This window comes from Oreochromis niloticus, linkage group LG5, assembly GCF_001858045.2.
Source record: "Oreochromis niloticus isolate F11D_XX linkage group LG5, O_niloticus_UMD_NMBU, whole genome shotgun sequence".
NCBI classification, from domain to species: Eukaryota; Metazoa; Chordata; class Actinopteri; order Cichliformes; family Cichlidae; genus Oreochromis; species Oreochromis niloticus.
In genome coordinates, this window is record NC_031970.2 from 8,474,126 (window position 1) to 8,490,364 (window position 16,239).

A 16,239-nucleotide genomic window follows, 5' to 3' on the forward strand; every position below is an offset into this window, starting at 1 on the left:
AATGTAAGCCTTTTCTTCAGCTATAGGGCATATATGGTATCACTCTTGGCTGGAAGCAGTGCTTAAACAATGGAAAAAGCACAAACTTTGTCCAAAAACCTCTCATGTTTAACTGTTTTCCACTTTTTCTTTGGTCATTTTAGCCTTTTTGGTCAGGGTGAAGGGAGTATCTGCCATCAAACAAGAAGACAGCCGCATGTAACTACGACGCTGTTTGCTAGTTCACCTTACATGCATTAATGTAATAATGTGGTTAGCATACTCAACGTTAATTACACACGAACAACATGAAGCTACTCACGCAGAGGAGAACGGCTGCTGCTGCCATCATCATCCGTCATCATTTCTGCTACACTGGCAGGGCTAGGGCCCAGGACTCTACTCTTCGGGTTTTTGGGGGATGTTGCTAACTCCGGGTCCGGTAACAGGCACCACACCCGCAGTAGATGTGCTCGGTGTGAGGTCTCACAGCAAGCTATCAAACACGGTGCATTTCTCGGCTTTTAAAAAAAAACACTATGCGTAGCCAGGTGTTTCATCAGATTTGAGGTGTTACCTCCTTTGACAGTATCACAGTATCAGCTTAAAGCACTTGTTGCAGGCTGCTGAGTTTGCATCTTTTGCTGCGAAGTACAGCCAGACTTTAGTCCTCTTTGCCTTGGGCATTTTTAATCTGTAGCTCTGCTCTAAAAGAACGTACGTACCTGGCCCCGCCTACTATCCTCGGAAACGTAAAATGATTGGCTAGAATAGAAAGTGTATCACAGCTCAGGGAAAAAAAGCACCGAAATAAAGCACCGAAATGTGCGCTGCTTTTCGGTCTGGTTACTACCGTTTATGTCAGAACACCGGTACCCATCCCTACACCTGAGTCTGACTAACGAGACAGGAAACGGAAAAATGAACACAATGCAAAAGACAAGTGATTGTTACAATTAAACAGGAAATCACGAACACACACACAGAGAGAGAGAGAGAGGGAGAGAGAGACGTGGACAAAATAAGAACTGCATAAACTAAACAAGGAGCAGAGAACTAAGCAAACTCAGACGCATAACGAAATAACACACTCAGGAAATAAACCTAAATCAACCAGTCCAGAAATAACTAACAGTCTCATGCAAAGACTAAATACTGTCATGGTGACAGACCACTGAGTAACATTAAATTTTGAATAAGGTAAACTTATAAAAAAAAATACATAAAAGCCTTTTGTAAAACAGAAATTAAATGTAAAAATGTGTAATATTATTTTTAAAAGCAATTCTATTTAGAGTTTTTTCCCCTTAAAGTCTTTTCTATGTTAAACCAAAATTCAAATAAAGCAGTAAAGGCTGTAACCTGAAAAATTCAGTTCTGAAAATACAGTTCCTTATAATAAATAAAATCTGAATAAATTATTAATTTAATTTGGATTTTATCAGTGTTGAACAAAAAGTGGACCTGAGACAGAAAACTCTCTAAATCAGATAGTAACATGGTCCAGTCGTCTGATAGGTGAGCCACAGTCTTGTTTAGCCTCCCTGTACTCTAAGCAGGTACAGAGGATGGCTTTATCAATCCTTTAAAATGGTTCCCATCCTCTAAGGGGTGAATTTCAGCTTCTTTCCTCAGGACGGAGGTTTCTATTTCCAAGATGCAGGACAAAACGTTATAAAAACAGCTTTGTTCCTGTTGCTGTCACTGAATTAAATAAGAACTGTTTTTGATTCGAAATATTAAATTACTATATATGTGACACAGTGAGGTTTATATATTTACTAGGTATGTGTGTTTTTGAAGGGGTGCCAATGCTGTCATTTTTCTGTAAAGAAAATTTACCTTGCTATGGGTATAAATAAATGTACCTTGACCTTACCTTGACCTTGACCTTGGAAGGTTGATTTAAATTAAATATTTCCTCCACTTGCTAAAATCCTATGAGCAATGTCTCCCATACCAACATATTTGCCCCAAGACAGCAATGAGAGCAAAAACAAACCAAAACAAAAAACCTTCTCTATTGCCCCCTAGTGTCTGACTGAAGTGTAGGTCATAACCTCACCGTGATTTTCGTTTCATAGCATTAGTTTTCTCATAAGTTTGTTTTTATCACTAACATAATATATTTACCCAGAATAAGGAAATCCCTCAGTTGGTAATTCAAGAAGTACTGTAGTTCATACATTACTTCTGCTTGTTTGATTGTATTAATGGAAGGATGCTAAGATGTGCAGCAGGAAGCCAAATATGAGACACTGATACTGTTAATATTAGAAACAGAGAAAAGCCATGGAGCCAACCCTGCTGTTGTTCCTCATATCTCTGTGTGCTGTATTTTAAGCGTCATCATACACGTAATAATGTTGGCCCGGCAATAATATTGAAACTGACCAATCCTACTGTCACGACATGATAACTTTACAATGCGGAGAAAAAAGAATGTTTCTTTTTATTTATAGTATGATGCGATTCAATATTAGATTATTCTGCGACCTCCGGCAGAACCAGGCTCAGGGAGGGGCGGCCATCTGCTGCAACCGGTTGGGGTGAAAGAAGGAAAACAGGATGAAAAACATTCTGTGGAAGAGAGACAGAGATTAATAACAGATATGATTCAATGCAGAGAGGTCTATTAACACATAGTGAGTGAGAAAGGTGACTGAAAAGGAAAAACTCAATGCATCATGGGAATCCCCGGCAGCCTACGTCTATTGCAGCAAAACTAAGGGAGGATTCAGGGTCACCTGGTCCAGCCCTAACTATATGCTTTAGCAAAAAGGAAAGTTTTAAGCCTAGTTTTGAAAGTAGAGATAGTGTCTGTCTCCCAAATCCAAACTGGAAGCTGGTTCCACAGAAGAGGGGCCTGAAAACTGAAGGCTCTCCCTCCCATTCTACTTTTAAACACTCTAGGAACAACAAGTAGGCCTGCAGTGCGAGAGCGAAGTGCTCTAATAGGGTGATATGGTACTACAAGGTCCTTAAGATATGATGTAATATATCCGCTTTGGCTGCTGCTGCTTGCTTTTACAGCTGGACTTTGAACCTAATCACCTCATCTAAGTATTATAAGTGCATTCAGAGTCAAGCTGTGTTTTATTAACCAGTATAGAAGTTGAGCTGATTCACGGTGTTGCTGCGCTTCTTCATTGTTTCGTGTGTGCTCTTCCCCATGAAGGATCAATCTGTGTGTAAGTTCACTAACGTACAGCAGGGGTAATTGTGCGATTGTAATCTGGCTAGTAGACAAATTTATTACACAGCAACTCATATAGTCACTATAGTCACTTTTTTGTTTTTTAACCAGCAACGATTGCCTCAAGATGATTTGTATTAACTTGAAGGTAATAGGATCTGGAAATTCCTTTGTTATGGTAGCTAAATGTTTTGATGCATTCTCAATCATCCAGGAAAGTAAATCTCCTAAAGTTGATTCTGTTCATCTGGACGTAGCGTTTTGTGGGAGAAACGTTTCGTCACTCATCCAAGTGACTTTTTCAGTCTCAGCTGACTGCAGGTTTCCCCAAATCTTATAAACAGTACATTTGCATAATGACTGAAACCAGCCCACTGAAGGAACAATGGGCTGGGAGGTCAGTTCCTTAATCATAATTATGCAAATTATGGTCAGTTGTCATGACAATTGGCATATAAATCAAGGAACTGACCTCCCAACCCATTGTTCCTTCAGTGGGCTGGTTTCAGTCATTATGCAAATGTACTGTTTATAAGATTTGGGGAAACCTGCAGTCAGCTGAGACTGAAGAAGTCACTTGGATGAGTGACGAAACGTTTCTCCCACAAAACGCTACGTCCAGATGAACAGAATCAACTTTTGGAGATTAGCTAAATGTTATATTAAACACAACCATAAACAGTGCTACACATAAGCAGACTTAATAAAATCAAATTAAATTACAAAAAAGGAAACTAAGTAAAAAATAAATAAAAATAATTTCCCTTAAGGGTCATGCTTACTAATTTAGTGTAAGTAACAACAGCATTTCTCACTGTTTTATGATTTTCCTTGTAGTTACTTTCATCATGCAGCTGGTGATCCGCCGGTACCGTCCTGCAGACAAGGACACAGTGCTCACCCTCTTCAGTACTGGCACCTTGGAGCATATCCGTCCATGTTTCTATAACGCCATGACCAGTCCCCTTTACCTCACCATCACCCCGACTCTGTGTGTTGTTGGTTATCTCCTTGGCTCTGTATTTGGAGCTGTACTGTTCCCAGCAGCTTGGGTAGGTCTCATCTACTACTGCTGTCATGAAGTATATGCCAGCTACATCAGGCTGAGACTTCGCACCGACATGCAGGACATCCCTGGGAACTTCCTCAGCAGACTTGATGACTGTTTCTGGGTGGCTGAGGCCGAGGTTGGAGCGAGAGCCCAGGTTGTTGGTATGGTGGCTGTGGTAGCTAAACACAGTGGGACAGAAAAGTATGGAGAAATGTTCAGAATGATCATTTCCCCACAGTATAGATGGATGGGCCTCGGCTTTAGGTTGACTCAGACTGCGGTTGGTTTCTGTAAAGAACGGGGCTTCTCCAAGGTGGTGCTGGAGATTAGCTCCACCCAATTGGCAGCTGTGGCCCTGTACAGCAAAGTGGAGTTTAACCGTGTTCAGTCTAATGTCAAATCACAAGCTGTTTTTTGGGGTCTTTTCACTAGCCAGGGTCACGATTATAAGGATGGAAAAATACTTGTAAACGTAAAAATAACACTCATCAGCAATGTATTGTTTTCATGCTTGGCTCCTCTTTAACAGTGGTTTAATATTTGGCAATGGTTAAACCTGACTGTAACCAAAACTCTCTGGTTTAGGTGTGAAAAAAATGCCAAATTTGATATACACTTTAGGACTAAGCTCTATGAACAGATATGAATGTAAGGAACAAGATGTTACTAAAAACTTTATGGTTTCCTCCTACTACACCATGATTCGCTAACAGTTAATCTTTACATTGTGTACTTTTCAGTGATGATTTCACATAATCAGTTGTACTGACCACTCTTAACTATGTTAATTCATTTTTTTTCTATTAAAAAAAATAAAGAAAGTGAAAAAAAGAAGTTTCAAAATCTCCGTATACGCCCACAGGGGTTAGTAGTTGTAACAAATAGTGTTTGAAAATTCATAATTCTTATTATGCGAGAGATAAGGTCTGATGTATAATGTCTAAATGTTTTTCTACTAATTACCAATATTTGGAGAAACATTTTAAAATGTCAAAACTGAGATACAGTACACACAACATAATGTAAGCACATGATACAAAGCATGTAAAAATCTTAATAACAAGGATTTTAATTTGCTTATGAAATGAAGATTTGATTTTTAAGACTGATAATCTTGAATATGAAATCACAAATCTAAATTCAGTATGTTGTACCCAAATCTATACTGTAGATATGGATGTGAACAGCAGAGGGCGCTACTGACCTGAGTAACACTGAAGCTCCGTTGATGAAAAGAATTTATTTCTGATATTATACAGCATTCACTTCCTTTTCTACAAGGAAGTATTAGATGTTTAAAATATATCTGCACCAGCAAAAGTGCTGGAAAGTAAATGCAGTACATTTGCTAATATGCCGTTTAAACTCTTTACATCTAGAAAATATTGTGATTGGCTATGATGCAGCATGTGAAACAATAACAAATGAGCTAGTGCACGGCAGTTCGTGGGTAATCAAAATCGTTTGAAACTCACTGACTGCTGTAGATGTTGTGCATTAAAAGTTCCAACATTTTAAAATGTGATTTGATTCGTCATTCGTCACAATAGAAAGGAAAATAGTAGTATCTCCTGTGAAAGTCCATTAATAATAACTTTGATTTGTGTAGCGCCTTTCAAAAAACCCAAGGATGCTTAGCTAAAAAGCTAGAGATTGAAGGTTTTGTTGAAGAGATGAGGTTTGAGAAGCCCCATGGATGAGGACCGTAGCATCCGAGACTGTATGGTTCCAGGAGGTCAGAGACATATTGAGGTGCCAGGGCATTGAGGGACTTGTAAGTGAGAAGAAGAATCTCGTAAGTAATGTGTGACTTGACCGGAAGCCAGTGGAGATTAATGAGGGTGTGGGTGATATGTTTCCAGAGCTTAGTGCCTGTTAGAAGCCTTCCAGACTGTTAAAAGCCTTCTGGACATACTGGAGGCTATCCAGGGCTTTAGTGGAAATCCCAAACAGGACTGCATTTCAGTAGTTCAGCTTGGTGGTGACAAATGCATGGATGAGTCTCTGCTATAGAGTCAGTGAGTGATGCCTGAATTCAAGAGATGTTCATTAGGTGGAAAAAAGCTGTTTTGGTGACAGATTTGACATGAACACGGAATGAAAGAGTGGAGTCTAAATTGACACCCAGATTGCAAACCTCAGAGGAAGGTTAAAAAGGGAAGCCGTCTATGTCAATGTGTACAGTGGCTTGCAAAAGTATTTGGCCCCTTGAACTTTCTCACATTTTGTCACATTACAGCCACAAACATGAATCAATTTTATTGGAATTCCATGTGAAAGACCAATGCAAAGTGGTGTACACGTGAGAAGTGGAATGAAAATCATACATCCCACTAAGCACTGTTCAAGTGATCATTCAGAAATGGAAGGAGTATGGCACAACTGTTAACCTACCAAGACAAGGCCGTCCACCTAAACTCACAGGCCGAACAAGGAGAGCGCTGATCAGAAACGCAGCCTAGAGGCCCATGGTGACTCTGCACAAAGTTGGCATTTATGGGAGAATGGCAAGAAAAAAGCCATTGTTAAAAGAAAACCATAAGAAGTAGGGATGCACCGATACCGATACTGGTATCGGGGCCGATACTGTAAAATGTGTGTGTACTCATACTGCGATATGAAATTCCCAGCCGCCCACACATCAGGGAGATAATGGTGCCAAAACTTTCGAAAGAGGTAAAGACAAACAGTGTGTGCGTGATGTCATTCCTTGGTTTAACGGCACAGTGGACTGATGATCCACGGGCAGATGAGGAGTTCGTTTGTCAATGCCAAATACTCTCGTTATTTTGTTTGTTTGTTTACAATATGGACACTCTGCAACAATTTAAAAGTTTATTTTATTCTCAAACCTAATTTGTATTTATTTTATTCCAAACAGAAGTGTTTATTTATTATTCTGAAAGCTCGAGACAGTGCCAATAGTTCCGTGATATTTTGTTAAATTACAATGTGGAGACTCTGCAATAATTTAACAGAAGTGCTTATTTTTCACTAGAAATTTTTTTGTGGTCATTTTTATTAAGATATTATTTATTATCGGCAGAGAATAAAATAAAACCTGTCTTCCAATTCATTGTATGTGTGTGTGTGTGTGTGTGTGTGTGTGTGTGTGTGTGTGTGTGTGGTAGAAGTATCGGTTTTTGTACTCTGTATCGGCAAGTACTCAGATCCAAGTATCAGTATCGTATCGGTTTGAAAATATTGGTATTGTTGCATCCCTAATAAGAAGTCCTGTTTGCAGTTTGCCACAAGCCATGTGGGGGACACAGCAAACATGTGGAAGAAGGTGCTCTGGTCAGATGAGACCAAAATGGAACTTTTGGCCAAAATGCAAAACGCTATGTGTGGCGGAAAACTAACACTGCACATCACTCTGAACACACCATCCCCACTGTCAAATATGGTGGTGGCAGCATCATGCTCTGGGGGTGCTTCTCTTTAGCAGGGACAGGGAAGCTGGTCAGAGTTGATAGGACGATGTATGGAGCCAAATACAGAGCAATCTTGGAAGAAAACCTCTTGGAGTCTGCAAAAGACTTGAGACTGGTTCGGAGGTTCACCTCCCAGCAGGACATCGACCCTAAACATAAAGCCAGGGCAACAATGGAATGGTTTAAAACAAAACATATCCATGTGTTAGAATGGCCCAGTGTCAAGAGATGTACTCTAAGACACTTCTTCGGCTGAGAATAATTGATCAACAAATCGATTTACTCTGCCTTACAGAAACCTGGTTGCAGCAGGATGAGTATGTTAGTTTAAATGAATCAACACCCCCGAGTCATTCTAACTACCAGAAATCCCGAAGCACAGGCCGAGGGGGCGGTGTGGCAGCAATTTTTCACACCAGCCTATTAATTAACGAAAGACCAAGACAGACTTTTAATTCATTTGAAAGCCTGATGCTTAGCCTCGTCCACCCCAGCTGTAAAACTCAGAAACCAGTCTTACTTGTTATCATCTATCGTCCACCTGGGCCTTACACAGAGTTTCTCTCTGATTTCTCAGACTTTTTATCTGATTTAGTGCTCAGCTCAGATAAAATAATTATTGTGGGTGATTTTAACATCCATGTAGATGCTAAAAATGACAGCCTCAACATCGCATTTAATCTGTTATTAGACTCAATTGGCTTCTCTCAAAATGTAAAAGAACCCACCCACCACTTTAATCACACTCTAGATCTTGTTTTAACATATGGCATAGAAACTGAATATTTAACAGTGTTTCCTGAAAACCCTCTGCTGTCTGATCATTTCCTGATAACATCTACATTTACAATAATTGATTACACAGCAGTGGAGAGTAGACTTTATCAAAGTAGATGTCTTTCTGAAAGTGCTGTAACTAAGTTTAAGAATATAATCCACCCACTGTTATCATCTTCAATGCCCTGTACCAACATAGAGCAGAGCAGCTATCTGAACGCTACTCCAACAGAGGTCGATTATCTTGTTAATAATTTTACCTCCTCACTACGTACGACTCTGGATACTGTAGCTCCTGTGAAAACTAAGGCCTCAAATCCAAAGTCCCTGACTCCGTGGTATAATTCTCAAACACGTAGCCTAAAGCAGATAACTCGTAAGCTGGAGAGGAAATGGCGTGTCACAAATTTAGAGGATCATCATTTAGCCTGGAGAAATAGTTTGCTGCTTTATAAGAAAGCCCTCCGCAAAGCCAGAACATCTTACTATTCGTCACTGATTGAAGAAAATAAGAACAACCCCAGGTTTCTCTTCAGCACTGTAGCCAGGCTGACAAAAAGTCAGAGCTCTACTGAGCCAACCATCCCTTTAACGTTAACTAGTAATGACTTCATGAACTTCTTCACAAATAAAATTTTTATCATTAGAGAAAAAATTACCAATAACCATCCCGCAGATGTAATATTATCTACAGCTACTCTTAGTACCATCAATGTTAAGTTAGACTCTTTTTCTCCAATTGATCTTTCTGAGTTAACTTCAATAATTAATTCCTCCAAACCATCAACGTGTCTTTTAGACCCCATTCCTACAAAACTGCTCAAAGAAGTCCTGCCATTAATTAATTCTTCGATCTTAAATATGATCAACCTATCTCTAATAATCGGCTATGTACCACAGGCCTTCAAGGTGGCTGTAGTTAAACCTTTACTTAAAAAGCCATCTCTAGACCCAGCTGTCTTAGCTAATTATAGGCCAATCTCCAACCTTCCTTTCATATCAAAAATCCTTGAAAGAGTAGTTGTCAAACAGCTAACTGATCATCTGCAGAGGAATGGCTTATTTGAAGCGTTTCAGTCAGGTTTCAGAGCTCATCACAGCACAGAAACAGCTTTAGTGAAGGTTACAAATGATCTTCTTATGGCCTCTGACAGTGGACTCATCTCTGTGCTTGTCCTGCTAGACCTCAGTGCTGCGTTCGATACTGTTGACCATAATATCCTATTAGAGCGATTAGAACATGCTGTAGGCATTACAGGTACTGCACTGCAGTGGTTTGTATCATATCTATCTAATAGACTCCAGTTTGTACATGTAAATGGAGAGTCCTCTTCAGACACTAAGGTCAATTATGGTGTTCCACAGGGTTCAGTGCTAGGACCAATTCTATTTACATTGTACATGCTTCCCTTAGGCAACATCATTAGAAGACATAGCATAAATTTTCACTGCTATGCAGATGACACGCAGCTCTATCTATCCATGAAGCCAGGTAACACACACCAATTAGTTAAACTGCAGGAATGTCTTAAAGACATAAAGACCTGGATGGCCGCTAACTTTCTGCTTCTTAATTCAGATAAAACTGAGGTTATTGTACTCGGCCCTGAAAATCTTAGAAATATGGTATCTAAGCAGATTCTTACTCTGGATGGCATTACCTTGGCCTCCAGTAACACTGTGAGAAACCTTGGAGTCATTTTTGACCAGGACATGTCCTTCAATGCACATATTAAACAAATATGTAAGACTGCTTTCTTCCATTTGCGCAACATCTCTAAAATTAGAAATATCCTGTCTCAGAGTGATGCTGAAAAACTAGTTCATGCATTTATTACTTCCAGGCTGGACTACTGTAATTCACTATTATCAGGAAGTCCTAAAAACTCGCTGAGAAGCCTTCAGCTAATCCAAAATGCTGCAGCAAGAGTACTGACAGGGACTAGAAAGAGAGAGCATATTTCTCCTGTTTTGGCTTCCCTTCATTGGCTTCCTGTTAAATCCAGAATTGAATTCAAAATCCTGCTCCTCACATACAAGGTCTTAAATAATCAGGCCCCATCTTATCTTAATGACCTTGTAGTACCATATCACCCTATTAGAGCACTTCGCTCTTGCACTGCAGGCCTACTTGTTGTTCCTAGAGTATTTAAAAGTAGAATGGGAGGCAGAGCCTTCAGTTTTCAGGCCCCTCTTCTGTGGAACCAACTTCCAGTTTGGATTCGGGAGACAGACACTATCTCTACTTTCAAGATTAGGCTTAAAACTTTCCTTTTTGCTAAAGCATATAGTTAGGGCTGGACCAGGTGACCCTGAATCCTCCCTTAGTTATGCTGCAATAGACGTAGGCTGCCGGGGATTCCCATGATGCATTGAGTTTTTCCCTTCCAGTCACCTTTCTCACTCACTATGTGCTAATAGACCTCTCTGCATCGAATCATATCTGTTATTAATCTCTGTCTCTCTTCCACAGCATGTCTTTCATCCTGTTTTCCTTCTTTCACCACAACCGGTCGCAGCAGATGGCCGCCCCTCCCTGAGCCTGGTTCTGCCGGAGGTTTCTTCCTGTTAAAAGGGAGTTTTTCCTTCCCACTGTCGCCAAAGTGCTTGCTCATAGGGGGTCATATGATTGTTGGGTTTTTCTCTGTATTTATTATTGTGCTATCTACTGTACAATATAAAGCGCCTTGAGGCGACTTTTGTTGTGATTTGGCGCTATATAAATAAAATTGAATTGAATTGAATTGAATAGAATCAGAGAGGAGAAACACACAGTTTTACTTGCATGCAAGGGCAGCCACAGAGCACTCGCACTTGGAGTGAGGGCTCCGAGACTCGCGCTCTGCCACTGCCCTGGTCTTTATTTATACACAAGAAGAGTAATACAACAGTGAATACGTTTGTTCAGTGGAATGTTGATGCGTGAGCATGTGTGGATTTGTGTGTGTGTGTGTGTGAGCGTGTGTGCGTGTGCCAGGAGAGGCTCCTCTACCTGGTACAAAGTGAAACTGCTTATTAAGCTCTTATCTAGCAGGTACTGCTCCTTCCCTGCATGATAACGGGTCACAGTGAATCAAAACAGTCTGAGTTATAAAGAGGTCATCATGCAGTATTCTATCATATGCAAACTTATATTATTAAAAGATTATACTGACTACAATTTTCTATTGACACCCAGTCAAAGTCCAGATCTAAATCCAATCGAGAATCTGTGGCAGGATCTGAAAACTGCTGTTCACAAACGCTGTCCATCTAATCTGACTGAGCTGGAGCTGTTTTGCAAAGACAAATGGGCAAGGATTTCAGTCTCTAGATGTGCAAAGCTGGTAGAGACATACCCTAAAAGACTGGCAGCTGTAATTGCAGCAAAAGGTGGTTCTACAAAGTATTGACTCAGGGGGCTGAATAATTGCGCACACCCCACTTTTCAGTTATTTATTTGTGAAAAAATGTTGGAATGAGGTATGATTTTTGTTCCACTTCAAACGTGTACACCACTTTGTATTGGTCTTTCACATGGAATTCTAATAAAAACTGATTCATGTTTGTGGCTGTAATGTGACAAAATGTGTTCAAGGGGGCCGAATACTTTTGCAAGCCACTGTACATAGCCAATCTTCTGTACTAGGGCTTTGGGGGCCACAACCAAGAGGTCTGTTTTATTAATGTTGAGCTTTGGTATGTTAGTTGACATCCATATTTTTATTTCATGCAGACAATTGACAAGTGATTGTGGGAAGAGAAGGATAGAGGGTTTGGTACTGAGATAAAGCTGTGTATTATCAGCATTGGAATGGAAGCAGAGACCAAGGTGACAGATGATCTGACCAAGGAGGAGCATATAGATGGTGAAGAGAAGGGGTCCATGCACAAACACTTGGAGCACGCCTTGGTTAACTGGAGCAGAGGTAGAGCGGGAGTCTCCAGTGGTGACAAACTGTGTTCTGTTGGAGAGGCATGACTGAAACCAGGACAATATGGTACCAGTGAGACCAAGACAGTTGGTTAGGCAGGAGAGATGGCTAGTGTGAGAAAGGGTGTCGAAGGCTGTAGAGAGGCCCAGGAGGAGGAGGATGCTGATGTGGCCGGAGTCAGCTACGATAAGAAGGTCATCAGTTATTTTAATAAGAGCAGTCTTAGTGCTGTGGTGTGTTGGGTTCATAGAACTCATGTTATGATATATGTTGATGGAGTTGGATGGCCACTGCTTTTTACAAGAGTAAGGTTGGAAATTTGGCAGTATTGTTAAAGTTATCAGGCCCAGACCTGGCTTCTTGAGGATAGGAGTCACTGAGCCAGCTTTGAACCATCAACTGTAAGGGGGCACAGAGCAGGTACTCATGGCCTGACCAATGTTGTTTGCATGGGGTCCAGGGTGTATGTGGAGACTTTGAACTGAAAGATCCACTTGGTGACCTGAGAGGAATTCACAGAGGAGAAAACGGAGAAAGAGCATGGAGGTAGATGTGCTACAGGAGGAATGACATCCTCAAAACTGATGCACAGGAGACAGAAGCTACTGATGGATGGAGTTAAACTTGTCTTGGAAGAAGTCCAAAAACTTATGGCAGAAATCAGTAGCACCTGGGGAGTGAGGTTGATCAAGGGGTGAAGTAACTGGTTGACGGTGAAGAATAGCAGACTGGGATGATTTTGCTGTTGGTGAATGAGGAAGAGTAATAATGAGTCTTGAACTGAGAGACAGCTGCTATATAAGACCTCACATGGTCTTTATAAGCCTCAAGGTGGACAGTGATACCAGATCATTTTTAGAGCCTCTCCAGTCGCTGGCTAGTGGCTTTTAGGTCACTGAGACGTATGGCACACCGTGGGGCAGGGTAAAAGAGACTGAGTTTTGAGGGGGGCAAGAGAGTTGCTGCTGCTAGATATGGCTGCATTATAATGGTCAACAAGCAAGTCAACCATGGTGTTGGGTGGGTCTGTGACTAAGTGGCTTTCTATTAGATTGTTCAGGGGCAATGTACTGACAGCCTTGATGTTCCTGCATGTAATGGTATGTTTGGATTGGAATGAGTAATGCTATTGGAGAAACCAGGCCCAGAGTGTGAAACTGAGACAGTCCAGCAATGACAAGAAACCACTGGTGAATGAAGACCTACTAGAGTTATCATGAATATTAAAGTCACCAAATAGGAGTGTGGCTGAAGACAAGGAGCAAGTTGAGCTGAGAAGCTCACACAACTCTGACAGGAAGACAGTACAGACTTTAGGGGCCGGTAGATGAGGACAACCTGGAACTGTATTGACCCAGGCAGGGTGACAGCAAGGGGATGTCAAAATTCATAGGTTGTATCCTCCTGAGGTCGCATTTGTAGGCTGATTAAGTCACAGCGACGTGTCGAAAGCTGTCCAACTTCGTAGACTCCAAATGCGGCCATCAAATGCGTCCTAGTTTTCCCCAGATTTGAAGGATGGGTCGCGTGTATGCTTCACGGCCCACCAAATCCCAGAATTCATAGCGCAGCCCAGCCAATTCCAGTTTCCAACAATGGCGGCAGCTACTTAATTTTAATCTTACTCTTATTACTCTTTCTGGGTTACAAAATAAACTTAAGATATTTTCAGGCGAGAATGTATCTGTGTAAACTTCAAATATCTGCTTGGTTTATCAAGGCATCACATATTTTCAAAAGTGCTGCGACGTTTTTGGAGACATCTGTAACCCATCAGATCGATAGCTAGCCGGGGGTTCAAGGCTCACTAGATCTGCAGAGAACAGCAGACTCCCAACACATTGTTTTCAAACCCCCCGTGGTCTTTCGCTACTCAGGTTTAAAATGATATACAAGTCACTTAAATAACTTAAAAATGTTATTGTTTGGCCTTTTTCAGTGTTTCATTTGTTCCTGAGTAAATTGGTTTGGCTGAGATTACAGCTGAACAAACGTCAAACGGAAAACAAAGTAAACAGAAGTTTGAGATGATTGAGAATTTATGCCAGTGTCCTGTTATATTTTAGATAGCAAGTAGCAGATGGTTTAGTTTATTAAAATTCCGCCGAGACAGCTGGTGACGCAAAACTGAAGGTCTAGCCTGTTCCATTGTTCCCAGTGGTCCTGTGACGGCCCGGCCCATACATATATATATATATATATATATATATATATAAAAAAACAAAACACCCAGCACGCCCCTGCGGGCGGTTTATCCTTCAAGCTCGGGTCCTCTACCAGAGGCCTGGGAGCTTGAGGGTCCTGCGCAGTATCTTAGCTGTTCCCAGGACTGCGCTCTTCTGGACAGAGATCTCCGATGTTGTTCCCGGGATCTGCTGGAGCCACTCGCCTAGCTTGGGAGTCACCGCACCTAGTGCTCCGATTACCACGGGGACCACCGTCACCTTCACCCTCCACATCCTCTCGAGCTCTTCTCTGAGCCCTTGGTATTTCTCCAGCTTCTCGTGCTCCTTCTTCCTGATATTGCTGTCATTTGGAACCGCTACATCGATCACTACAGCCGTCTTCTTCTGTTTGTCTACCACCACTATGTCCGGTTGGTTAGCCACCACCATTTTGTTCGTCTGCATCTGGAAGTCCCACAGGATCTTAGCTCGGTCATTCTCCACCACCCTTGGGGGCATCTCCCATTTTGACCTCGGGACTTCCAGGTTATACTCGGCACAGATGTTCCTGTACACTATGCCGGCCACTTGGTTATGGCGCTCCATGTATGCCTTGCCTGCTAGCATCTTGCACCCTGCTGTTATGTGCTGGATTGTCTCTGGGGCATCTTTACACAGCCTGCACCTGGGGTCTTGCCTGGTGTGATAGACCCCAGCCTCTATGGATCTTGTACTCAGAGCTTGTTCTTGTGCTGCCATGATTAGTGCCTCTGTGCTGTCTTTCAGTCCAGCTTTGTCCAGCCACTGGTAGGATTTCTGGATATCAGCCACCTCCTCTATCTGCCGGTGGTACATACCGTGCAGGGGCCTGTCCTTCCATGATGGTTCCTCGCCTTCCTCCTCTTTCTTGGGTTTCTGCTGCCTGAGGTATTCACTGAGCACGCTGTCAGTTGGGGCCATCTTCGTGATGTATTCGTGGATGTTTCTTGTCTCATCCAGGACTGTGGTGCTGACACTCACCAGTCCCCGGCCCCCTTCCTTCCGCTTAGCATACAGCCTCAGGGTGCTGGACTTGGGGTGAAACCCTCCATGCATGGTAAGGAGCTTTCTTGTCTTTATGTCAGTGGCTTCTATCTCCTCCTTTGGCCAGCCTATTACCCCAGCAGGGTACCTGATCACGGGCAGGGCGTAGGTGTTGATGGCCCGGATCTTGTTCTTACCGTTCAGCTGACTCCTCAGGACTTGCCTGACCCTCTGCAGGTACTTGGTGGTTGCAGCTTTCCTAGCGCCCTCTTCGTGGTTCCCATTCGCTTGCGGGATCCCCAGGTACTTGTAACTGTCCTCTATGTCTGCAATGTTGCCTTCTGGTAGTTTAATCCCCTCAGTTCTGACTACCTTCCCTCTCTTTGTTACCATCCGACTACACTTCTCCAGTCCGAACGACATTCCAATGTCATTGCTGTATAGCCTGGTAGTGTGTATCAGTGAATCGATGTCTCGTTCACTCTTGGCATACAGCTTGATGTCATCCATGTACAGGAGGTGGCTGACAACCGCTCCGTTATATATATATATATATATATATATATATATATATATATATATATATATATATATATATTGTAGAAATGTTTAGCTTATTTTACAGTTTAGACATGTAGGAATGTTTAGTTTGTTTTAGAGTTTAGAAATGTGTTAAGATAGAATGTAGAATTATGGTAGA

The 16,239-nt window shown here is 41.8% G+C and overlaps 1 protein-coding gene and 2 pseudogenes across 1 annotated transcript; 2 read left to right on the forward strand and 1 right to left on the reverse strand.

The window, feature by feature from the left end:
• LOC100691304 (N-acetyltransferase 8-like) overlaps window positions 1-16,239 on the reverse strand; it is a 167,942-nt pseudogene that overhangs the window by 113,148 nt on the left and 38,555 nt on the right.
• On the forward strand, window positions 3,063-4,962 carry LOC109202227 (N-acetyltransferase 8-like; annotated as a pseudogene).
• LOC112846876 (uncharacterized) lies at window positions 9,836-10,732 on the forward strand (the record flags this gene model as incomplete). The annotated part of the gene is made up of 1 exon (XM_025907101.1): window positions 9,836-10,732. A coding segment is annotated over one exon (897 nt), but the record flags the coding sequence as incomplete, so codon positions are not given.